Below are 26,521 nucleotides of genomic sequence, written 5' to 3'. Positions count from 1 at the left end.
GCCCAGGCACTCTGGGATTTTTGTATTACCTTGAGTTTCAGCATCTCCTCTACCTGTTCTCTCATGTGTGCCTTCACCTCTGCTGACACACGGTACGCCGACTGCCGTACTGGGGGATTAGTACCAGTGTCCACATGGTGAACTGCTAAGTGTGTCCTCCCAGGCTCCCCTGTGAAGACTTCGTTGAACTCGCTGAGCGCCCCCATCAGCTCAGACCTCTGACTGTGGGATAGGTCAGGGTTAAACTCTGCTGACTCCAGGGACTCCATGTACTGAGTCCCGGCCCCCACATCTAATAACAGATCAGCCTCCCCCTCTTCAGGCAGGCTACAGACAGGTAAGACACAGGCCTCCCTGCCATGATGAGCCTTCAACATATTTACATGAAACACTTTCTGATGCTTTGCATGCTCATCTAGTGTCACCACATAATTAACATCATTCAGCCACTTATGTACAGTATATGGTCCCTCCCATGCGGCCTGCAATTTGTTCTGTAACATAGGGACCAACACCCAAACCTTCTGCCCTTCCTCGTAGGCCCTTAGTCTGGCATTACGGTCGTACCAGACCTTCTGGTTGGTTTGGGCCTGGGCCACATTCTCATGGGCCAGGTTGCTCAGTTTTTGCTTTCTCTCTCTGAGCCGCAGTACAGATTCGACCACTGAGACTCCAGTAGTGCTGGGGTCGTCCTCCCAACAGTCCTTAATCAAATCAAGTGGCCCCCTGACCCTCCTCCCATAGACCAGTTCAAAGGGGGAGAATCCAGTAGCCGCCAGGGGGAACCTCTCTGTAGGCAAACAGCAGATGGGGAAGGTACCGCTCCCAGTCTCTTCCTTCAGTCTCCACCAACATTTTGAGCATTTGCTTTAATGTTCCATTGAAGCGCTCGCAGAGTCCGTTGGTTTGGGGATGATAGGCGCTGGCCACAAGATGCTGTACCTTGTATTCTTTCACAGAGGCTTTCCATCAGATCAGACATGAACTGGGTTCCCTGATCGGTCAACATTTCCCTGGGGAAACCCACACGAGAGAACACAGTCAGTAAAGCATCCGCCACTTTGTCTGCTCGGATGGAGGACAGTGCCACAGCTTCCGGGTATCGTGTAGCATAGTCCACCACTGTGAGGATGTACTTTTTGCCAGAGCTGCTAGGGATTGCAAGTGGCCCTATGATATCCACAGCCACTCGCTGGAAAAGTTCATCGATCACAGGCAGTGGTATCAATGGAGCTTTCTGTATATTCCCGGACTTTCCAACTCGCTGACAAACTACGCACGATCGGCAGTAATTGGCAATATCTGTCCCCATCTTGGGCCAATAGAAGTTATGTGTCAGGCGAGCTTTAGTCTTTTGGATTCCAAGGTGTCCGGCCAAAGGAATTTCATGGGCAATCCTCAATAATTGTTCCCTAAATGGATAAGGGACGATCAGCCGCCGTTCATAGTCCCAAGATTCTGTAGTATCCGTGGGGATAGTCTCTGTATACAGTCTGCCTTTGTCCCAGTATACTCTCTCTTTGCCAGAAGCAGCAGGGGGTTGGTCTGCAAGACATCTGAGCTCCTCCAGACTGGCATCTGTCTGCAGGGCCTCCTGGAAGCTCTGATGGTCAGCCTGCAGGCCCCGGCCTAGTGTGACTGCCAGGCCCTGGTCTGAAGCTGAGTTTCCAGTGTCTGTTATCAGGGACCGTGGTGGGTCTGCCATGTATGGAGGCTCCGGGACCACAGTATGGGCCTCCTGTTCTGGCAGTTCTGTCTGAGACTCATCCTCTAATCTCTGGGCCTGAGTCTGAGCGGCAGCCTGACTCCGGGTCACAGCTGCCACATATTTTCAGTCCTGTGCATTGGGACATTTTCCCTCCTCGCACAGGATCTCAGGTGGGTCACTTTCTTCCACCTTCTCTGCATCATTCACTTGCAAGGGAGGAACATAGTGGGACACCATCCTCCCCAGGTCCGTGCCTAGCAACACATTGGTGGGAATAGCCTCTGATACTCCCACTTCTCTCAGTCCTTTCCCTGCTCCCCAGTCCAGGTACACACGGGCCATGGGCACGGCAGGGCTGACCCCTCCAATCCCGGTTATAGACATCGTTTTTCCTGGTATGATATCGGCAGGGGTTATCATGGCTGGATGCACCAGGGTCACCTCTGCCCCAGTGTCTCTGAGACCAATGGTGACTTTATTGCCAACAGTGACAGATTGACAGTTCTCATTTGCCCTCACATCAGAGCCGGCTACAAAGAGGACAGACGGTGGGGGCACAGTCGGCTTTGTGGTGGTAGTTGGGCGTTTCTCCCTATCAGGGCAGACAGCGCTAACATGTCTCACTTTGTTGCAGGAGAAGCACCGGCGTGCATCACCTAGAGAATGTCTATTTCCCGTGGCCCCATAGGAGGTGGGCTTAGACAGCACTGGTGATCGGCCGGCAGAGGGAGAAGGGTCCCCGTTTGGCTTACCTCCCCTCCAGCTGAATCCCGATGGCTTCCACACCTCAGGCATCCTGTTAGCCATGTAGCAGTCCGCAATCCTTGCAGCCTGATCCGCAGTTTGTGGCTCCCGATCACACACAAATTGTCGTACATCCGTGGGGCACATGTGAAGAAATTGATCCTTCACCATAAGATCTGTTAAGTCCTCAAAACTGTTGACAGAAAGTCCCCTAATCCATTGGTGGAACGTGGTCCTCAAGGTGCCCACAACATCCGCATAGCTGTCAGTTGATCCACGTTGTAGGTTCCGGAACTTTCTACGATACACTTCTGGTGTCAGGTTGTATTTCCTGATCAGGGCCTCCTTTATGGCCTCATAATTCGCATCTAGCTCTGGTGGGAGGTCAGCAAAAACTTCCAGGGCTTTGCCTCTCAACCCTGGGGTTAGATACTGTGCCCACTGCTCACGGGGTAGATGGTACTGCCTGCAGGTTTTTTCAAACCCCCGCAGGAAAGTATCTAAGTCCGTATCCTTCTCCATCACAGGGAAGTTTTCAAGACGTGGCCTCCTTGGATTTATGTCCTGGGAGGGGGTTATCTGAGGACTGATACCCCGCTCTAGTTGAGCCATCTGAAGCTGGAAAGCTCTCTCCTCCCGGCGTTCTGCAGCCTCTCTCTCAGCCTGTCGGTCTGCAGCCTGTCAGTACTGTAGAATTAGCTGCATGCGCAGATTGGGATCACTTGTTCCCAGCCGTTGTAAGTCCATTTGCAAAGTACAGTCCATAGGCTCCTCAGCACTGGCATTGCTGACATTTCCATCAGGCATCTCCGGTGCAAGAGCTGGCATTGCTGGGTCTCTCTGAGGTGGGCTCTCTCCTTGCCCAGATGTTCCAGCACTTTGCTCTATGTCCTGCTCGACCAAGGCGCGTATCAGCAGTTCCTTGGATCTGTCGGCTGTCTCTATTCCTCTCTGCTCACAGAGGTCGGTCAGAGCTTCTTTGCTCTGCTTCTTGTACTGGGCTGCCATATCGATGAACAGCCTTTGCCAAATAAAAGAAAAACGGGGAGGGTAAACTGTTTGCAAGTATGTCTATGTAAGCACTGAGTTGAACCTTGAAGAACTGGTGCACTCCTCACAAGGATACCAATACTTTAGTACAGGGAATCATTGCTTAAACCATGCACTAATGCTCTAATAGAAATAATTCTATCCCAGTGCTCTGCCACCAATTGTCACGGATCGCTGCTCCGTGGTGTCACTTATTCGTCACGTGTCTGCTCTCACATGTGACTTTGGGTTGTGCCTGCAAGGATTAATCTATCTCCCCACTCTCCGTCCAGCATTCAACCTCTGTCCTATGCTGTAGTGGGAGCATAAATCACACACCGACCCAGGCCACACACCCGCTCATACACGCTGCCTCCACTCATCGAATACACGGGCGATGAGTCCCAGAAATAACTAATCAAAATATGTCTATCACTCATAAGGCTCACACACCTCTAGGCTATGGATACTTTAGAACATTCAAGGTTCAACTTATTAAAGTTTATACTTTAATAGAAAAAGGTTCAGTGCTTACAAGAAAAAGGTATAAAAATATGATAATAAAAAGACATACAACTTATGCAAAACAGTATAAACTAAAGAGGAGGAAACTTACAGAAATCATCTAACTTGTAGTCTGCTTTCTGCTCCCTGAGGGGGGGGGGGTGAATGTAGTTGTGGAACACATCAGCTTTTCAGGCTGCCCTCATCATGTGAACACCATTCTCTGTCTGCAGCCTAAATTTATAACTTTGGTCTGAGGTCAGGTTTCTAGACCGGCCCCTCAGGCCAATATCATAACTGCTGCCTGTCTGATTGGGCCATGGCCGCACTACTAATGAATATATATTATTTTCCTCTGGAGACATGTGTGAAATGGTTCCCAGGGATACCTTCCCTCAAGCAGCATTTAGCATCTCCCCTCCAAGACCTCAGAGGTGTCAAGTGTCCCTTTGTTCTTGGCTCTAGCTAGACCCCCTGGTGAGATATGGAGACAGAATTCCTACTCTTCCCAAGGAAGTACATATTAACACCTAGGTGCCACTGGCCTTCAGGACAGATGCTACATTATCACTAGACAGATGTCAGAGGCCACTACACACATATAGATATATATAATATATATACACATATTCCACCACAGTGTGCAAAGCAGTTATCAAAGCAAAAGGTGGCTACTTTGAAGAACCTACAATATAAGACATAATTTCAGTTTCACACTTTTTTGTTAAGTATATAATTCCACATGTGTTAATTCATAGTTTTGATACCTTCAGTGAGTAGGTGTGTCCAAACATTTGGTCTGTATGTATGTACGTCGCGCTGTGAGTGGGGGTTAAATTCCGCACCAATATCGCTGATTGGTCGTGCCCGGCTGGCCGATCAGCGAAGAGTGGTTCAAATCTGGCGCCAGTTCACGGCTGGAATGCGCCTGTCGCTGATTGGTCGCGGCCAGCCGGGCACGACCAATGACCGAAGCAGTGTTTAAATACCACGCCAATATCGTTGATTGGTCGCGGCCGGCCGTGAGCTGCCAATCACTGAAGCTCTGTTTAAATCCCGTGCCAATATCGCTGATTGGTCGCGCCCGGCCGGCTGCATAGGCAGCATCAATAGTAAAAAGTTCGTCACACAGTGTTAATAGCAGCATTAACAGACTGCGTTAGACCACGTTATGCCGCGGTGTAACGCAGTTGGTTTAACAGACTGCCAAAACGCTATGTGAGCGGCGGGACGCTGACTGGGGGGGGGGGCAGGTGGGGGCGTATGGAGGGGGCACTGACTTTAGGGGAGGAGGGAGCGGCCATTTCGCGGCCGGACTGTGCCCTTCGCTGATTGGCCGCGACCAATCAGCGATCTGGATTTCCGTTACAGACAGACACAGACGGAAGTGCCCCTTAGACGATGAGATATCTATATATATATATACATACTATATAATTGTCTAAGGGTCACTTCCGTCTTTCTGTCTGTCCAGGATATTCATTGGTCTCGCCAACTGCCTGTCATGGCTGCCGCGACCACGATCAGCAACGGCCACAGTCCGATTAGTCCCTCCCTACTCCCCTGCAGTCAGTGCCCGGTGCCCGCGCTATACTCCCCGCAGTCAGTGCCCGGCGTCCGCTCCATACTCCCCTCCGGTCACCGCTCACACAGGGTTAATGCCAGCGGTAACTGACCGCGTTATGCCGCGGGTAATGCACTCCGTTACAACCGCTATTAACCCTGTGTGACCAATGTTAAAAATAATAAAAAAAAAAAAAAAACCTGCTATTCTCGCCTTCGGTAGTCCGACGATGTGCTCGCGCCTGCCGCCAGCTTCCGGTCCCAGAGATGCATTGTGAAATTACCCAGAAGACTGCTAAGTGATCTGGGTAATTTCGCAATGCATCCTGGGAACACAAGATGGCGGCAACCGCGCGCATCGCCAGAAGTTCACTGGAACCCGCTGGGTGAGTATATAACTATTTTTTATTTTAATTTTTTTTTTTTTTTTAACAGGGATATGGTGCCCACACTGCTAAATACTGTGTGGGCTGTGTTAGATACCGCGTGGCTGCTATATACTACATGGCCAGTGTTGGATACTATGTGGGCTGTGTTCTATACTGCGTGGGCTGTGCTATATATTACGTGGCCAGTGTTATATACTGCGTGGGCTGCGTTATACACTGTGTTCCAAATTATTATGCAAATTGGATTTAAGTGTCATAAAGAGTTAATTGTTTTGTTTTTCAAATAAACTCATGGATGGTATTGTCTCAGGGCTCAATAGATAACTGAAATAAATCTTAAACACGTGATAATTAGTTTTCTAGGTGATTCTAATTAAAGGAAAACTACTTAAAAATTATGTTCCACATTATTAAGCAGGCCAAAGGTTTCAAGCAATATGAGAAATAAAAAGGATCTCTCTGCTGCTGAAAAGCGTTAAATAGTGCAATGCCTTGGACAAGGTATGAAAAAATTAGATACTTCACAAAATTTTGTGATCATCATACTGTGAAGAGATTTGTGACTGAAACAGAGCACATACAGAGTTCATGCAGATAAAGGCATAATGAGGAAGGTTTCTGCAGACAAATTCATTGATTAAGAAAGCAGCTGCCAAAATACCATTACAAAGCAGCAAACAGTTATTTGAAGCTGCTGGTGCCTCTGGAGTCTCTCGATCCTCAAGGTGTAGGATTCTACAAAGGCTTGCTGTGGTGCAAAAACCTACTATTCGGCCACCCCTAAACAGTGTTCATGAGCAGAAACGGTTGCAGTGGGCCCAGACATACATGAAGACTAATTTTCAAACAGTCTTGTTTACTGATGAGTGTCGAGCAACCCTAGGATGGTCCAGATGGATGGTTGGTGGATGGCCACCATGTCGCAACAAGGCTGCGACGTCAGCAAGGAGGTGGAGAAATCATGTTTTGGGCCGGAATCATGGGGAAACAGCTGGTGGGGCCCTTTAAGGTCCCTGAAGGTGTGAAAATGACCTCTGCAAAGAATATCTGACTGACAACTTTCTTCCATGGTCTAAAAGCAGAAACGTGCCTTCAGGAGCAAAATAATCTTCATACATGACAATGCCCCATCTCATGCTGCAAATAATACCTCTGAGTCATTGGCTGCTATGGGCATAAAAGGAGATAAACTCATGGTGTGGCCACCATCTTCCCCTGACCTCAACCCTATAGAGAACCTTTGGAGTATCATCAGGCAAAAGATCTATGAGGGTGGGAGGCCGTTCACATCAAAACAGCAGCTCCGGGAGGCTATTCTGACTTCATGCAAAGAAATACAAGCAGAAACTCTCCAAAAACTCACACGTTCAATAAATGCAAGAATCGTGAAGGTGATATCAAAGAAGGGGTCCTATGTTAACATGTAACTTGGCCTCTTAGGATGTTTTGGAGATAAATAGCTTTTTTGAATGTGACCTCCTAATGAGCATTTTCAGTTCTTTAAAACATATCAAATGTTTAGAAATTCTACTGTGACTAATATTTTGGAACAGTGCATTTTGAGTTTTTATTCATTTTGGAGATTATACTGTTATCATTGGGAGGTTTCTTCAATAAAATTCCATGTATACTCTAACGGGTGATGACTTTTAATAGACTGCCTTTTGCACCGACCATTTAGGAAAATCCGAGAAAAGTGTCATCTGCATAATAATTTGGAACATGGTGTACAGGTCCTTCTCAAAAAATTAGCATATAGTGTTAAAGTTCATTATTTACCATAATGTAATGATTACAATTAAACTTTCATATATTATAGATTCATTATCCACCAACTGAAATTTGTCAGGTCTTTTATTGTTTTAATACTGATGATTTTGGCATACAACTCCTGATAACCCAAAAAACCTGTCTCAATAAATTAGCATATTTCACCCATCCAATCAAATAAAAGTGTTTTTTAATACCAAACAAAAAAACCATCAAATAATAATGTTCAGTTATGCACTCAATACTTGGTCGGGAATCCTTTGGCAGAAATGACTGCTTCAATGCGGCGTGGCATGGAGGCAATCAGCATGTGACACTGCTGAGATGTTATGGAGGCCCAGGATGCTTCAATAGCGGCCTTAAGCTCATCCAGAGTGTTGGGTCTTGCGTCTCTCAACTTTCTCTTCACAATATCCCACAGATTCTCTATGGGGTTCAGGTCAGGAGAGTTGGCAGGCCAATTGAGCACAGTAATACCATGGTCAGTAAACCATTTACCAGTGGTTTTGGCACTGTGAGCAGGTGCCAGGTCGTGCTGAAAAATGAAATCTTCATCTCCATAAAGCATTTCAGCCGATGGAAGCATGAAGTGCTCCAAAATCTCCTGATAGCTAGCTGCATTGACCCTGCCCTTGATGAAACACAGTGGACCAACACCAGCAGCTGACATGGCACCCCACACCATCACTGACTGTGGGTACTTGACACTGGACTTCAGGCATTTTGGCATTTCCTTCTCCCCAGTCTTCCTCCAGACTCTGGCACCTTGATTTCCGAATGACATGCAAAATTTGCTTTCATCAGAAAAAAGTACTTGGGACCACTTAGCAACAGTCCAGTGCTGCTTCTCTGTAGCCCAGGTCAGGGCGCCTCTGCCGCTGTTTATGGTTCAAAAGTGGCTTTACCTGGGGAATGCGGCACCTGTAGCCCATTTCCTGCACACGCCTGTGCACGGTGGCTCTGGATGTTTCCACACCAGACTCAGTCCACTGCTTCCTCAGGTTCCCCAAGGTCTGGAATCGGTCCTTCTCCACAATCTTCCTCAGGGTCCGGTCTCCTCTTCTCGTTGTACAGCGTTTTCTGCCACATTGTTTCCTTCCAACAGACTTACCATTGAGGTGCCTTGATACAGCACTCTGGGAACAGCCTATTTGTTGAGAAATTTCTTTCTGGGTCTTACCCTCTTGCTTGAGGGTGTCAATGATGGCCTTCTTGACATCTGTCAGGTCGCTAGTCTTACCCATGATGGGGGTTTTGAGTAATGAACCAGGCAGGGAGTTTATAAAAGCCTCAGGTATCTTTTGCATGTGTTTAGAGTTAATTAGTTGATTCAGAAGATTAGGGTAATAGGTCGTTTAGAGAACCTTTTCTTGATATGCTAATTTATTGAGACAGGTTTTTTGGGTTATCAGGAGTTGTATGCCAAAATCATCAGTATTAAAACAATAAAAGACCTGACAAATTTCAGTTGGTGGATAATGAATCTATAATATATGAAAGTTTAATTGTAATCATTACATTATGGTAAATAATGAACTTTAACACTATATGCTAATTTTTTGAGAAGGACCTGTATACTACATGGCTGCTATATACTACGTGGGCAGTGTTATATACTACGTGGGCAGTGTTATATACTACGTGGCTGTGTTCTATACTGCGTGCTATATACTATGTGGGCTGTGCTATATATTACGTGGCCAGTGTTACATACTACGTGGGCTGTGTTATATACTGCGTGGGCAGTGTTATTTACTGCGTGGCCTATATTAACGCATCGGGTATTCTACAATATGTATGTATGTACATAGTTACATAGTTATTAAGGTTGGAAACAGGAACACATGGGCTACTCGCACAGTGAACAAGTCTGTAGGAACATGCTCACACACCACCAAGAAACTTGAAGACACAAAAGAGTATAGTAGAACCAAAAACACTCCGTTTCAAAAAATCACAGTAATCCGCAAGTGCTAGTAAAAAGATGTAAAAAAAACAGGGTATTTGGTTGATACGTTTTTTGCAAAAAATGTATACTAAGCTGCTCCACCAAACGTCAAGGTATACCCATATCAGAGCAGTCCTAACTGATATACCACCCTCCGCACACATTTCACCACACACACACCAACCTCGCCACATAAAAGTCGAAACACAAAAGTCGCCGCTCAAAATTCGCCACATGCAAAACTCGCCATATGCAAAACTAGGCTCACGCAAAAAAACTTGCCACACGTGCAAAACTCACCTCATGGAAAACTCTACACATGCAAAACTTGCACACGCGGAAAAATTGCCACATGCACAAAAGTTGCAACACATGCAAAAGTTGCCTCACACAAAACTTGCACATACTCAAAATGTACCACACATAAAACTCGCCATGTGCAAAACTTGCTGCACACAACTTGCTACACTAACCTGTCACATGCAACTCGACACAAAAAAGTTGCTACACGCATGTCGCCACACGCAACTCAACACACACAACTTGACACATGAAACTCGCCCTAAAACACACACAAGTCTGGTATTATCCTTCAAAAATAAAAATCTGATTAATAAGCAGACAAACTACAAGAGCAACAACTGTACCATATAGGAAATACGGCAGCTGTCAGTCACATGACCTGTCTATTATGTGTATGTGTGAGCTAATACAGGTCCTTCTCAAAAAATTAGCATATAGTGTTAAAGTTCATTATTTACCATAATGTAATGATTACAATTAAACTTTCATATATTATAGATTCATTATCCACCAACTGAAATTTGTCAGGTCTTTTATTGTTTTAATACTGATGATTTTGGCATACAACTCCTGATAACCCAAAAAACCTGTCTCAATAAATTAGCATATCAAGAAAAGGTTCTCTAAACGACCTATTACCCTAATCTTCTGAATCAACTAATTAACTCTAAACACATGCAAAAGATACCTGAGGCTTTTATAAACTCCCTACCTGGTTCATTACTCAAAACCCCCATCATGGGTAAGACTAGTGACCTGACAGATGTCAAGAAGGCCATCATTGACACCCTCAAGCAAGAGGGTAAGACCCAGAAAGAAATTTCTCAACAAATAGGCTGTTCCCAGAGTGCTGTATCAAGGCACCTCAATGGTAAGTCTGTTGGAAGGAAACAATGTGGCAGAAAACGCTGTACAACGAGAAGAGGAGACCGGACCCTGAGGAAGATTGTGGAGAAGGACCGATTCCAGACCTTGGGGAACCTGAGGAAGCAGTGGACTGAGTCTGGTGTGGAAACATCCATAGCCACCGTGCACAGGCGTGTGCAGGAAATGGGCTACAGGTGCCGCATTTCCCAGGTAAAGCCACTTTTGAACCATAAACAGCGGCAGAGGCGCCTGACCTGGGCTACAGAGAAGCAGCACTGGACTGTTGCTAAGTGGTCCCAAGTACTTTTTTCTGATGAAAGCAAATTTTGCATGTCATTCGGAAATCAAGGTGCCAGAGTCTGGAGGAAGACTGGGGAGAAGGAAATGCCAAAATGCCTGAAGTCCAGTGTCAAGTACCCACAGTCAGTGATGGTGTTGGTCCACTGTGTTTCATCAAGGGCAGGGTCAATGCAGCTAGCTATCAGGAGATTTTGGAGCACTTCATGCTTCCATCGGCTGAAATGCTTTATGGAGATGAAGATTTCATTTTTCAGCACGACCTGGCACCTGCTCACAGTGCCAAAACCACTGGTAAATGGTTTACTGACCATGGTATTACTGTGCTCAATTGGCCTGCCAACTCTCCTGACCTGAACCCCATAGAGAATCTGTGGGATATTGTGAAGAGAAAGTTGAGAGACGCAAGACCCAACACTCTGGATGAGCTTAAGGCCGCTATTGAAGCATCCTGGGCCTCCATAACATCTCAGCAGTGTCACAGGCTGATTGCCTCCATGCCACGCCGCATTGAAGCAGTCATTTCTGCCAAAGGATTCCCGACCAAGTATTGAGTGCATAACTGAACATTATTATTTGATGGTTTTTTTGTTTGTTATTAAAAAACACTTTTATTTGATTGGATGGGTGAAATATGCTAATTTATTGAGACAGGTTTTTTGGGTTATCAGGAGTTGTATGCCAAAATCATCAGTATTAAAACAATAAAAGACCTGACAAATTTCAGTTGGTGGATAATGAATCTATAATATATGAAAGTTTAATTGTAATCATTACATTATGGTAAATAATGAACTTTAACACTATATGCTAATTTTTTGAGAAGGAACTGTATATTCTGCCAGGGGGGAGGGCTCATGCACCGCCTCATGCTACTGTGCAGTACCTCTATCTGGCTCACTGCCTGTCATTTCTACCTGTTGTCTGTACCATTTGCATAACAGCAGGAGAATACATATGCACTCCAGTTATGAAGCAACACTAATTGTGAATCAATTTCTCATGCTGTTGTGCAAATGTAACAGACAACAGGTAGAAGTGATTGGCAATTAGCAAGACAACCCCTATAAAGGGGTGGTTCTGCAGGGGGTGACCACAGACCATGTCTCTGTTCTTATCCTTTTTAAAAAGCTGGTTTACATGAAGCCACAGGGTGAAATTTCTAATATTTCTTCCATTTACCTACAGGACTTCAGCGAGTGTGAACCTGACGATTTCTGGTGTAATGAGGAGCTGTTTGATTACCTGGTAAGGACTCATCTTATATGAGCACTTTTATACTAAAAATAAAGTTCAAAGTGAAAAAACTTATTATATATATATATATATATATATATATATATATATATATATATATATATATATATATATAATTAGCTATTGAACCCGTTCTACGCCCGGCTGGCGAGCATTTATATTGGTATATGGTCTCCATCCTGGTATGTGCTGCTCCATCCTGCGTCCCCATCCTGTCATGTGCTGCTCCCATCCTGCGCCCCCATTCTGACATGTGCTGCTCCCATCCTGCGCCCCCATTCTGTCATTTGCTGCTTCCATCCTGCGCCTCCATTCTGACATGTGCTGCACCCATCCTGCGCCTCCATTCTGACATGTGCTGCACCCATCCTGCGCCTCCATTCTGACATGTGCTGCACCCATCCTGCGCCTCCATTCTGTCATTTGCTGCTCTCATCCTGCGCCCCCATCCTGCGGCCCCATTCTGTCATGTGCTGCCCTATTCTGTCATGTGCTGCTCCATAGTATATGCCCCGTACACTGCTCCATAAAGGTTGATGGCCCCCATAAGATGCTCCATTGTATATGCCCCGTACACTGCTCCATAAAGGTTTATGGCCCCCATAAGATGCTCCATAGTGTATGCCCCGTATGCTGTTTCATAAAGGTTTATGGCCCCCATAAGATGCTCCTTGGTATATGCCCCCGTACACTGCTCCATTATGGTTTATGGCCCCATAAGATGCTCCATTGTATATGCCCTGTATGCTGCTGCAATATATTAAAAAAAAAAAAAAACATACTCGCCTATCGTCGCTGGGCGCCGAGTGCTGGGGGGCTTGAGCAGGCGGGGACACCGGTGCGCTGTGGGGGTCAGGTGCCTTTATCGCCGCCAGCTCAGGCCCCCCAGCACTTACTATATTCACCTGTCCTCCGTTCCACCGCTGCGCGCCGCCATCTTCCCGGTCCTCTGGCTGTGACTGGTCAGTCAGAGGGCGGCGCCGGCGCGCATTAAGCGCGTCATCGCGCCCTCTGAACTGAACGTCACAGGCCGAGGACCGGGAAGATGGCGGCGCGCAGCGGTGGAACGGGGCCAGTTGAATATAGCCGATACTCACCCTCCTGGCGGTCCCTGCTTCTCTGTTGGAGATCGCGGTGTGCGTTCAGTGTTTACGCATACCGCGATCTCCTGGGAGCGTCACTCTGTGAGGCCCAGACTGCGCCGGCGCTTGCGCCGTCTATAAAGGCTTCGGACAGAGTGACGCTCCCAGCGTGTTATTATAGATATATAAAGGAACAGCACAACACTTCTACTTATCTCTGGGTGCAAAGCCTCCAGGCAACCTGTCCACTGGTTATCCAAAGTCCATAAAATTCAAAAAAGAAGGCAGCACTCCATTTTTCTTAGTAAATGTGCAGGATTTAATCAGACCCACATGTCTGTGCGACGTTTCGGCTCTAAATTAGCCTTTCTCAAGCATATAGTATATATGTATGTATTAATATATAATTTTTTTTTTCCATTCTCCGTGGTGTCACTAATTCGTCAAGTGCCCGCTCTCAGCACGTGATTTGGGTTGTGCCTGCAAGGGTTAATCTATCTCCTCTCTCAGTCCAGCATTCAACTTCTGTCCTATGCTGTAATGGGAGCATAAATCACACACCGACCCAGGCCACATACCCGCTGCCACCACTCACTGAATACACGGGTGATGAGTCCCGGAAATATACTAATAGTCTACCACTCATAAGGCTCAAACACCTTAGGCTATGGATTCTTTTAGAACATTCAAGGTTCAACTTGCTAACATTTTATACTTTAATACAAAAAGGTTCAGTGCTTACAGTAAGAAAGTTATAAAAATATGATAAAACTACATACAACTTATGCAATACAGTATAAAATAACATGAGAAAGCTCACATAAATCATCTAACTGGTAGTTTGCTTTCTGCTCCCTGAGGGGAGGTGAATGGAGTTGGTGGAACACTTCAGCATCGGCTGCCCTCACATGTGAACATGACTCTCTGTATACAGGTCTAATTTATAGCTTTGGTCTGGAGGTCATGTTTCTAGACCAGCCCCTCAGGTCAATATCATAATTGCTTGGTTTTTGATTGGACCACAGCCGCGCCCCCAATAAATATATTATTTTCTCTTGAGATCCTTTCTGTATCAGCTGTCACAGAGATACTATCAGGCCGTAATTAACATCTCTCTTCCAAGAGCTAGGAGGTGTCAAATGTTACCTTTCTTCTTGGCTTCCAGCAGGACCCCTTGGTGAGATTGGAGACAATTCTTCTTGTCCCAGGAAAATACATATTAACACCGGTGGTGCGAACCTGCAGCCTTAAGGTACCGTCACACTGAACGATATCGCTAGCGATCCGTGACGTTGCAGCCTCCTGGCTAGCGATATCGTTCAGTTTGACACGCAGCAGCGATCAGGATCCTGCTGTGATGTCGTTGGTCGCTGCAGAAAGTCCAGAACTTTATTTCGTCGCTGGACTCCCTGCAGACATCGCTGAATCGGCGTGTGTGATGCCGATTCAACGATGCTGGTAACCAGGGTAAACATCGGGTTACTAAGCGCAGGGCCGTGCTTAGTAACCCGATGTTTACCCTGGTTACCATCGTAAAAGTAAAAAAAACAAACACTACATACTTACCTTCAGCTGTCTGTCCCCGGCGCTGTGCTTCTCTGCACTGGCTGTGAGCGCCGGAAAGCAGAGCACAGCGGTGACGTCACCGCTCTGCTTTCCGGCCGCTGTGCTCAGTCAGTGCAGGAAAGCAGAGCGCCGGGGACAGACAGCGGAATGTAAGTATGTAGTGTTTGTTTTTTTTACTTTTACAATGGTAACCAGGGTAAACATCGGGTTACTAAGCGCGGCCCTGCGCTTAGTAACCCGATGTTTACCCTGGTTACCAGCATCGTTGGTCGCAGGAGAGCTGTCTGTGTGACAGCTCTCCAGCGACCAAACAGCGACGCTGCAGCGATCGACATTGTTGTCGGTATCGCTGCAGCGTCGCTGAGTGTGAAGGTACCTTTAAGGACAGATGTTACATTATTGCCAGTGACACAATAAATCTATACATAGTCCATATATAATATATTTCACCACAACCGCCTTTCCATATTCTATACATAAACCATAAAACATATAGTGGGTTAATGGCCGAGAGCAAAAAAGTATCTCATCCCCACTAGTACTGTCCACATCAATAGGACCTACAGGAAAGCTCCTAAGTTACACACGAGACAAAAGAACGGAGTGCAAAAATCCCAGATCTCATAATGTCTAAAAACAATGTATATTTTATTAGATCCAATAACAATTATTTAAATTATGATAGAAATATAGGAGGGAAAAAAATCAGTTCAAAATCTTTTCAAAGCTGGCGGCGAAACATGCGTCAGGGGGCCGCTGGTGGAACTGGGAGAATCATTCGCCTATCACATGGGTAAGCTTTGGTATTTTATACTTGGATTGGGATTTAATATGGAGGTCTATGTTTGTACACTTATGTGCTCCACAGCCCTGTTTTAATCACAGATTTTTTCCCTCCTATATTTCTATTATCGGGACTTGCCGTATATACCTTGCTTAGGATGATTAGGTTCCCCCACCCCATCTAGCATACCGACAGTTTTTCCTCCACATTTCTACTGTTTTACATGTGTTATTACAGTGTTTGATCTTTAAATTATTATTGGATCTAATAAAATATACATTGCTTTTAGATATTATGAGTTCTGGGATTTTTGCACTCCGTTCTTTTGTCTTGTGTGCACCTTTCCATATTCAGTAAATTTTATTTTAAAATAATTGTTGTCATTCAAAACTACAACTCATCCTTCAAAAAAAAAAAAGCTCTTGATTGTAACGTCAGCATAGAACTAACAAAGTCATGAGTCTTGAAATTGGTGGAACTACAGTAAGAACAAAAATTGTCCTCAGCTCTAATACTGAGGTGCGTAGATTTACCTTCTGATTTTTCTCTTTTTTTAGAAATGCTATTACATTGGAGATGAAGAAGATGTCCAGTTCATCCTGGAGGCCATAAAGACCTTGTCTCACGCCTTGGTCCGTCACAAGACACGGATGGAAGATCTGAAGAATTGGATCGCGCAGGAGAAGAAGAAGCTGGAAGAGGAGAAGAAGGTATTATGTGCTGTGTGACTGTCCCTTCACCTCCAGAATAGGGGGCCTTTTGTGCATAGTTTGTGCGCCTCCCTCATCGTTCCTCAGTGGCTTGATTTGTAATTGCAAGATCAATGTATGGTGGGTCGGGGCCCTAACTGATCAGCATAACAAAGGCGCACTAAATGGATGTGACCATCCGTGATGTAATGCCAGGCATTGCTTTAGCCAGATTTGCTCCTTCTAACCATGTTGGAGCTGTGGCTAAGCCTTTGGGGTCCCCATTGCTAGCCTATAAGACCTGGACAGCCCCGTTTCCTGCACAGAGGCACGTAAACAAGTATTCCAGTTTAGGCTAGGGTCACATTGCGTTAGGGCAGTCCGTTTAGTTCATAGCGCTACGGACTGCGCTAACACAATGTCCCAAAAGGGATTGCGTTTGCCGATCCCGCTAGCGCAGATCCCCGATCTGCGCTAGCGAGGAACGGACTGCGAATGCTGCAAGCAGCGTTCGTGGTCCGTCACTCAAATGAGTGACTCAATGTGGGCGTGCGCTAGCGATGCGTTCGCCATTACAATCAATGGCGGCGTTAACGGACTACGTTATGCCGCGGTGTAACGTAGTCCGTTAAACGGGTTCACATAACGAAATGTGAACCTAGCCTTACAAAGAACTATTCACTAGATAGGAGATAACTTCGATCAATGTCAGATCCCCACAGATCTTCCGTACCGTGGACCCAAATGGCTTTTGGTTTTCCCCTGTCCCTGGAGGAGCGAAATGAGGCTGCCAATCACAGGTGATCCTGTATAACCACCTGTCTTCTATATTCTAGAAATTTCAAGAAATGAAGAAGCGGAAAGAAGATAAGATAACCAGCACAAAAATCTGCGGTAAGTACAAGACATGGCGTAGCGGGAGAAACACGTGTCATAAGGGTGACTGCACTGCTAGAAAACTGAGACACAAACAATCAAAAATAGAAGCAAAGGAGAAACCTAAATCGCATCTATATTTGGTAACCCCCCCCAATTATTTCCAAAACAAAATAAACATCTTTGAGAATTCACCGCAGATCTTCTGTGGATGGATATTTTTTAACTAGCTATTGAACCCGTTCTACGCCCAGGTGGCGAGCATTTATATTGGTATATGGTCTCCATCCTGGTATGTGCTGCTCCATCCTGCGTCCCCATCCTGTCATGCGCTGCTCCATCCTGCCATGTGCTGCTTCCATCCTGCGCCCCCATTCTGTCATGTACTGCTCCCATTTTGCGCCCCCATTCTGATGTGCTGCTCCCATCCTGCGCCCCCATTCTGACATGTGCTGCTGCTGCCATCCTGCGCCCCCGTTCTGTCATGTGCTGCTCCCATCCTGCACCCCCGTTCTGTCATGTGCTGCTCCCATCCTGCGCCCCCGTTCTGTCATGTGCTGCTCCCATCCTGCACCCCGTTCTGTCATGTGCTGCTCCCATCCTGCGCCTCTGTTCTGTCATGTGCTGCTCCCATCCTGCGCCACCGTTCTGTAATTTGCTGCTCCCATCGATATGCCCCATACGCTGCTCCATAAAGGTTTATGGCCCCCATAAGATGCTCCATATTATATGCCCCGTACACTGCTCCATAAAGGTTCATGGCCCCCATAAGATGCTCCATAGTATATGCTCCCCGTACACTGCTCCATTATGGTTTATGGCCCCTTATAAGATGCTCCATAATATATGCCCCCGTACACTGCTCCATTATGGTTTATGCCCCCCATAAGATGCTCCATAATATATGCCCCCCATAAGATGCTCCATAATATATGCCCCCCATAAGATGCTCCATAATATATGCCCCCCATAAGATGCTCCATAGTATATGCCCCCCATAAGATGCTCCATAGTATATGCCCCCCATAAGATGCTCCATTGTATATGCCCCGTATGCTGCTGCGATATATATGGTGCCGGTATCGCCGCCAGCTCAGGCCCCCCAGGACTTGCTATATTCACCTGACCCCGTTCCACTGCTGCCCGCCGCTTCTTCCGGCTCCTCTGGCTGTGACTGTTCAGTCAGAGGGCGGCGCGCATTAAGCGCGTCATCGCGCCCTCTGAACTGTGAACGTCACAGGCAGAGGACCGGGACACGGAGCCGCACGCAGCGCTGGAACGGAGGACAGGTGAATATACTTACCCTCCTGGCGGTCCCTGCCTCTCCAGTGGAGATCGCGGTGTGCGTTCAGTGTTTACGCATACCGCGATCTCCTGGGAGCGTCACTCTGTGAGGCCCAGATTGCGCCGGCGCTTGCGCAGTCTATAAAGGCTTCGGACAGAGTGACGCTGCTAGCGTTATATTATAGATAATCTTTTTTTTTATATAGCACTAACATATTCCACAGCGCTTTACAGTTTGCACACATTATCATCGCTGTCCCCGATGGGGCTCACAATCTATATTCCCTATCAGTATGTTTTTGGAATGTGGGAGGAATCAGGAGAACCCGGAGGAAACCCACGCAAACACGGGGAGAACATACAAACTTCTTGCAGATGTTGTCCTGGGTGGGATTAGAACCAAGGACCCCAGCGCTGCAAGGCTGCAGTGCTAACTACTGAACCACCGTGCTGCCCCGTTTGTGCTCCTCATGTAGTGAAAGACTGGATCATGTGAGATATGGGCTCTGTGGGGGTCTCATCATCACTCCCAGGATTCCTTGTGCTTATAATTTTCGTATGTTTGGGGTCATTGCTTGGCTGCAGAATAAACTTGTGGCCAGTCAGATGCATCCCTTTTGCTATTACATGATGGATAAGTATCTGTTAGTATTTCTCAGCATTAAGGACAACATTAAACGGAATCTGTCACCCCAAAAATCGTATATGAGCTGCGGCCACCGGCATCAGGGGCTTATCTACAGTATTCTGTAATGCAGTAGATAAGCCCCCGATGTCACCTGAAAGATGAGAAAAAGAGGTTAGATAACTCACCCAGGGGCGGTCCCGGTCCGATGGGCATCGCAGTCCAGTCCGAGGCCTCCCATCTTCATACGATGACGTCCTCTTCTTGTCTTCTTGCCGCGGCTCCGGCGCAGGCATATTTTGTCTGCCCTGTTGAGGGCAGAGCAAAGTACTGCAGTGCGCAGGCGCCGGGAAAGGTCAGAGAGGCCCTGCACACTGCAGTACTTTACTCTGCCCTCAACAGGGCAAATCGGTACGCCTGCGCAGGAGCAGTGGCAGGAAGCAAGAAAGTGGACGACATCGTATGAAGATGGGCATCGCAGGTCCAGCGCCTCCTATCGGACCGGACCACCCCTGTGTGAGTATAATATAACCTTTCATTCTGATCTTTCAGGTTACATCGGGGACTTATGTACAGCATTACAGAATGTTGTGGATAAGCCCCTGATGCCTGTTGCCGTAGGTCATAATACGATTTGTGGGGGTGACAGATTCCCTTTAATCCTGACCAAATCCCATTCAGTTTGCTGAACTTGCAGGGCCTTCCACCGGGCTTCATTATTGTGCTGCATTCCAGCCATTCAGGAACAAACTGCCTTCTATTGTAGCCAAATATTTCACACTGATAAGACCAAAGCACCTGCTGACATTTTTCTGCCCCTGGTTCCTATCTTTTGTGCATTGTTGAGTCGTTTGGCCTTATGTTGTGTCAGACGTCTCTGAACAGTAGCTGGTCCCACTAGTTGCTGCCAATTCGGAGTTCATGGCACTGACAGACATCTTCCAATTTCAAAGGGGAAGTAAGCATGATGTGTCTTTCATCTGCTGCACTAAATTACCTTGGTCGAACACTGATCTTCTTTCCTGATCATTGCCTTTTTCTTGGACTTTCTTGAAATGAGCTTGAACAGCATCTTTTTTCCTAGGAGAGACCTTGCTGACCCTGCTGTGTCTTGTTTGTGTGCTCAATCTTACCACGGTGTATGACCTGCAGGGTCGTGCTGGCCCACCGGAGAACCGGCACTGACACCTGCTGGCATACTGGCCAGCAAGCTGCCTAAGGCCCTCACTGCTTTAGGGGCCTGGGGCTATGGGGCCCCTGAGTCAAAGGGGCCTGCCCTGTGCCAGTGGAGCAGCAGTGGGTGACAGGAAGCCACGCCTGTCCCTGCTGCTAAAGAAATGAATATTCATGCTTCTCTACGCCCCCATGGTCATGAAGAGGAGTGAATACCATTTCACTTTAATAGCTGGCAGCGTTAGCCGCCGGCTGCAGCTAACACTGCCCTCATGTAAAGCCCCAACACCACCACCCCACTCTCACACACACACAGCACTGCACCACACACACGCACGCAGCACATCTTGGCGTCCTGCTTCCTGTCTGAGACAGCACAGCTGGATGACATCATCATTCAGCGTGCGGCTGTTTCACACAGAAAGCTGCCAGTGTGGAAGAGGCTCCCGGGATGTGCTGCGAGAGGTGAGTGGTGCTGTGCGTGTGTGTATGTGCTGCTTTGAGTGTGAGTGAGAGAGAGAGTGGTGCGGTGCTGTGTGTGTGTATTGGACATTGGCAATGATGGGGTGGTGGGGAAGGAGGCAATGATGAGGGAGAAAGCAATGATGCTTGTGGTGTAAATGACAATGATGGTATTGGTGGAAAAGACAATGGTGGTAGTTGAATGGGCAATGATGGGGTGGTGGAAAGGGCAATGATGTGGGGTGCTGCATTATATTCTATGAGGTGGGCTGCATTATGTTTACTTTGTCGCCTCATTGGGGGACACAAGACCATGGGTGTTATGCTGCTGTCCACTAGGAGGCGACACTATGCATAATCTTAAAAAGATTAACTGTGGCTCCTCCCTTGCAGTATACACCCCTGGACGGCGTCAGCCTTCTCTAGTTTTTGCTTAGTGTCGCATAGGAGGCACACCTAAGATTTTTTACTCTGTTTTTTTCCGACGGATTACAGATGAAGAAAAGTAGGTTTCCTGCGAGACTCCCGGCATGGCTCCTTCTTCGGCCCCCTATTATGGGGTGCCCGGTTGAAGTAGAGATGGCTATTCCCCATGTCGCTCCTTCCCCAGTCCCTCGGGTGCTGGTTCGAAGTAGAGACCCCCCCCCCTTCCTTCCCCAATTTCTTTTGGTTTGAGGTCGCGGCGAGGATAAAACCCCCTGAAGGTGACAACAGCACCCTCCCTATTCCCCGTCTGGGGGCATTAGGTTGAGACGCCTCAGGTAGGGCCTGTACAGGCAGCACTCTGCAGCTCCCAGCAATGGGCGAGCACACTGCGCCTGCATCCAGGGACCCCAGCCCAGCTGCGGGCTCCTGTCAGGGCCGGGGGGAGTGCAGGCAGGCATGGCACATACAGACACAGGGCTCCCTGCGCCCCTGTCTCTGCGGCAGCACCAGCTCTATACTGCCTCAGGGGGACCCTCACATGCCCCCTTTCCGCTTATAGCCCCAGCGCTATCATGCCTTTAAATCCGGGGGGTCCGGTTCAAGGCCATCCTGACTTGGGCCAAAAATTTACAAGCTGGCCTCCAAGCATCTGCTCCTGAGCTGTCGGACCAAGCGGTTCACATAGCAGTTGTAGCAGATTACATGCTTCATGCAGCTCTGGATTCAGCAAGGGGCGTAGCGGGGATAGCATCAAACGCCATCACGACTCGGCGTATCCTCTGGCTGCGGAATGGAAAGCGGACGCAGCCTCAAAGAAGTCCCTCACGCACCTCCCGTATCTGTGGGTGACCTTTTGTTTTCGGTGAAAAGTTGGACACAATATCCAACGCCACTGGGGGTTAGAATACTTCTCTCCCTCAACTGAAACCTATACGCACTTACAAAAGGTGTAACAAACCCGATTCCAATCCTTTTGGAATTCCTCGGGCTGGTCCGTCTCGCGTCCAGCACGCAACCGTTCCCCACACAGGGACAACTCACGGTCGACGCAAAGGTTGGACAAGACCTGGCAGTTAAAAGCAGGCCAGTCAAAGCCCAAAGGAGGAAAACCTCAGACTTTTTCCTCCTCATGACTCATGGACCCCGGAAGACATCCCACCCGTAGGCGACTTTGCTCCTTTCAGCAAGTCTGGATGCCTACTAATGAAGACAGGTGGATCGGGGAACTAGTGTCTTCCGGATACAAGATAGCGTTCAACTTCCAACCCAAGAACCGATTCTTCCTCTCGGCCCCCCCCCCCTCCACCCCCCCCCAAAACCGTCAGCCAAGGCTCGTGCCTTTCACCGAGTGGTTTCCTCGCTTCAAGCAGGAGTCATAGTACCGGTCCCCACAGCCGAGCGCTTCCGAGGGTTCTACTCCAATCTATTCGTAGTCCCCAAGAAAGGAGGCAGTGTGCGGCGCATATTGGACCTAAAACAACTCAACAAATATGTTCGGGTCCGTCACTTCCGCATGGAGTCTCTTCGGTCCATCATTGCGTCCATGGAGAAGGGAGAATATCTCGCCTCCATAGACATACAAGACGCATACCTGCATATACCGATTGCACCTGCCCATCAGAGGTTTCTCAGGTTCCAATCGACCAGGACCACTACCAGTTCGTGGCTCTCCTGTTCGGACTCGCCACGGCTCCCAGAGTGTTTACCCAGGTCATGGCAGCCACCATGGACGTCCTGCACTCCAGAGGCATAGTAGTCGTTCCATACCCGGACGATCTACTCATCAAGGCTCCTACCTTCAATGACTGCGAGCTCAGCGTCTCAATCACAAACGACACTCTGAGTCGCATGGGCTGGTTAGTCAACCTACAAAGGTCATCACCAACCCTGAGTCAGTCTCTGACCTTCCTGGGAATGCTAGACAACACCTCCAGGGGTCTAGTGCCCTTTCCCTGGGACAAGGCACTGGCTCTCCGGCTAGGAGTTCGCATCCTCCTCTGCAAACCCCTCCGATCTCTCCGGTTTGCCATGAGCGTCCCTGGCAGGATGGGGGCAGCAATAGAAGCGGTCCCATTTGGCCCAGTTTCACCTCAGGCCTCTCCAACTAGCCATTCTCAAGTCCTGGGACAGGAATCCTGTTCCCTCTCGACAGGGAATTCCAGCTAATGTTGTCAACCAGGAGGTCCCTGCACTGGTTGCTCAAGCCAACCTTGCTAGCAAAGGGGAATCCTTTATCACAGGTCAATGGAAGGTTCTGACCACCGATGCAAGCCTGACGGGTTGGGGTGCAGTGCACCTACAACACAGGGCACGTGGTCCCCAGTGGAAGCGACCATGCCCATCAACATCCTGGAAATTCGTGCCATCCTCCTGGCATTGAGGGCCTTCCATCACTTACTGGCAGCCTCTCACATCAGAATACAATAGGACAATGCCACGACTGTGGCATATGTGAATCACCAAGGGGGGACCCGCAGTACCCAGGCGATGCGAGAAGTGTCGCACATCCTCCACTAGGTGGAGGACACAGGCTCGGTTCTCTCGGCGGTCCGCATTCCAGATGTGGACAACTGGGAAGCAGTCTCCCTCAGACGACAAGGAATAGATTTGGGACAGTGGTCTCTCCATCCCGAAATTTTTCACCAGATCTGACGTTGCTGGGTACCCCAGATGTGGACCTAATGGCATCCCACTTCAATGCCAAGGTCTCCAACTTCATGGCTAGAACACATGATCCGCGGTCGCTCGGAGCAGACGCTCTGGTTCAGGACTGGACCCAGTTCCAGCTTCTGTACATTTTTCCACCTCTCCCCCTGTTATCCAGAGTGGTGAGGAAAATCAAGCAAGATGGAGTTCCAACCATCTTAATCGCACCGGTCTGGCCCAGACGTACATGGTACGCTGACGTCGTACAACTTTCAGCAGATGCCCCCTGGCGCCTCCCCAACCGCCTGGATCTTCTATCACAAGGCCCGTTTTACCACCAGAACTCGGGCTCTCAATTTGACGGCGTGGCCCTTGAAACCTAGGTTCTAACCCAGGCAGGGCTCTCGACGGACGTCATTGGAACCATGATCAGGGCACGGAAGCCAGCCTCTGCCAAGATCTATTACCGTACCAGAAAAGCTTTCTTTACCTGGTGCGAATCTCGTGGCCAGACCCCACTCCCTTATTCCTTACCCAAAGTACTAGGTTTTCTCCAATCGGGTCTGGAGGCCAGGCTGTCCCTGGGCTCGCTTAAGAGCCAGGTGTCAGCCCTCTCAGTGTTTTTTTCAAAGGCGCATTGCTACCAAGTTGCAAGTAAGGACTTTTATTCAGGGGGTTTCTCGATTGGTTCCCCCCTACAGACGACCACTAGAAAGGTGGGACCTCAAGCTGGTCCTGACAGCATTGCAGGAACCACCCTTCAAACCCTTTAAGGAGGTCCCGCTCTGCCTTCTATCCCAGAAGGAGGTTTTTCCTGGTGGCAATCACCTCGCTACGCAGGGTGTCTGAACTGACAGCACTCTCCTGCAGACGGCCCTTCCTGGTTTTTCACCAGGATATGGTAGTTTTCCGTACGGTCCCATCTTTCCTTCCGAAGGTTGTGTCCCACTTCCACCTCAATGAGGAAATTTCACTACCATCCTTTTGTCCGGTCTCGGTTCATAGAGTGGAGAAGGCTCTGCATACGCTTGACCTTGTCAGGGCATTGCGTTTGTGTCTAGGACTAGGTTCTTCCTGAGGTCTGATTCTCTTTTCCTTCCGGAAGGCGGCTGCAAGGGTCTGCCAGCTTCCAAAGCTACCCTTGCCAGGTGGATCAGAACCACCATACAAGACGCCTACCGCCTTAAGAATTCTCCTCTTCCAGCCGGTATTACGGCACACTCTACACGGGCGGTAGGGGCCTCCTCCATTCGGCACCAGGCTTCGGCACAACAAGTGTGTAAGGCGGCCACTTGGACTAGCCTACACACGTTTACTAAACACTACAGGGTTCATACCCAGTCCTCAGCGGATGCAAGCCTGGGTAGATGTGTTCTGCAGGCGGCGGTGCCCCAAGTGTAGCGGCCTGTCTGCACAATATTCGTCCATTGCTTCCCACCCAGGGACTGCATTGGGATGTCCCATGGTCCTGTGTCCCCCAATGAGGCGACAGAGTAAAGGAGATTTTTGTGTACTCACCGTAAAATCTCTTAGCTTCTAATTGGGGAACACAGCTCCCACCCTGTTGCCCTTTTCGGGCCGTTGTTACAGTTGAGTTCTCATATTGTTCTTTGAGCTCGTACATAGTGGCCTTCTTATAGGCATGTCTATGTTCATGTTACATTCCTCTTACTGCTTTTGCACAAAACTGGAGAAGGCTGACGCCGTCCAGGGGTGTATACTGCAGAGGAGGAGCCACAGTTAATCTTTTTCAGATTATGCATAGTGTCGCCTCCTAGTGGACAGCAGCATAACACCCATCGTCCTGTGTCACCCAATTAGAGGCTAAGAGAAAGAGATTTTACGGTGAGTACACAAAAATCTCCTTTTTACCTATTAACAGAATTTATCTCAAAACAGCAAGATGGAGTTGAAAAGCACAAAATGAAGCCTGCTTTAATTTTGATCTTAGTTTAACCCTTCACATTTTCACAAGCAAATCTGCAACGTGGCCCGGATGGGATACACCCTCAAGTACTGCAGGAATTAAGTACAGTCATTGATAGACCATTATTTTTAATCTTTAAAGACTCCATAATAACAGGGTCTGTGCCACAGGACTGGCGTATAGCAAATGTGGTGCCAATATTCAAAAAGGGGACAAAAACTGAACTCAGAAATTATAGGCCAGTAAGCTTAACCTCTACTGTGGGTAAAATCCTGGAGGGCATTCTAAGGGACGCTATACTGGAGTATCTGAAGAGGAATAACCTCATGACCCAGTATCAGCACGGGTTTACTACGGACCGTTCATGTCAGACTAATTTGATCAGATTCTATGAAGAGGTAAGTTCTGGATTGGACGAAGGGAACCCAGTGGATGTAGTGTATATGGACTTTTCAAAAGCTTTTGATACGGTGCCACACAAAAGGTTGATACATAAAATGAGAATAATGGGGATAGGGTAAAATATGTGCAAGTGGGTTGAGAGCTGGCTCAGGGATAGGAAACAAAGGGTGGTTATTAATGGATCACACTCGGACTGGGTA

The 26,521-nt window shown here is 47.9% G+C and overlaps 1 protein-coding gene across 1 annotated transcript in view; it reads left to right on the top strand.

Annotated features, from left to right (window-relative positions):
* The window catches only part of LOC138639050 (uncharacterized), a 99,958-nt gene that overhangs the window by 43,840 nt on the left and 29,597 nt on the right, over positions 1-26,521 (top strand). The window contains exons 12-14 of the mRNA XM_069728729.1: positions 12,311-12,370; positions 16,369-16,521; positions 17,337-17,394. Coding sequence (XP_069584830.1) covers positions 12,311-12,370; positions 16,369-16,521; positions 17,337-17,394 — 271 coding nt within the window. The remainder of the gene's footprint in view (positions 1-12,310; positions 12,371-16,368; positions 16,522-17,336; positions 17,395-26,521) is intronic.

Source organism: Ranitomeya imitator, chromosome 1, assembly GCF_032444005.1.
Source record: "Ranitomeya imitator isolate aRanImi1 chromosome 1, aRanImi1.pri, whole genome shotgun sequence".
NCBI classification, from domain to species: domain Eukaryota; kingdom Metazoa; phylum Chordata; class Amphibia; order Anura; family Dendrobatidae; genus Ranitomeya; species Ranitomeya imitator.
Note: the sequence above shows the minus strand (reverse complement) of the source record. Positions and strands in the feature narration are given on the sequence as shown.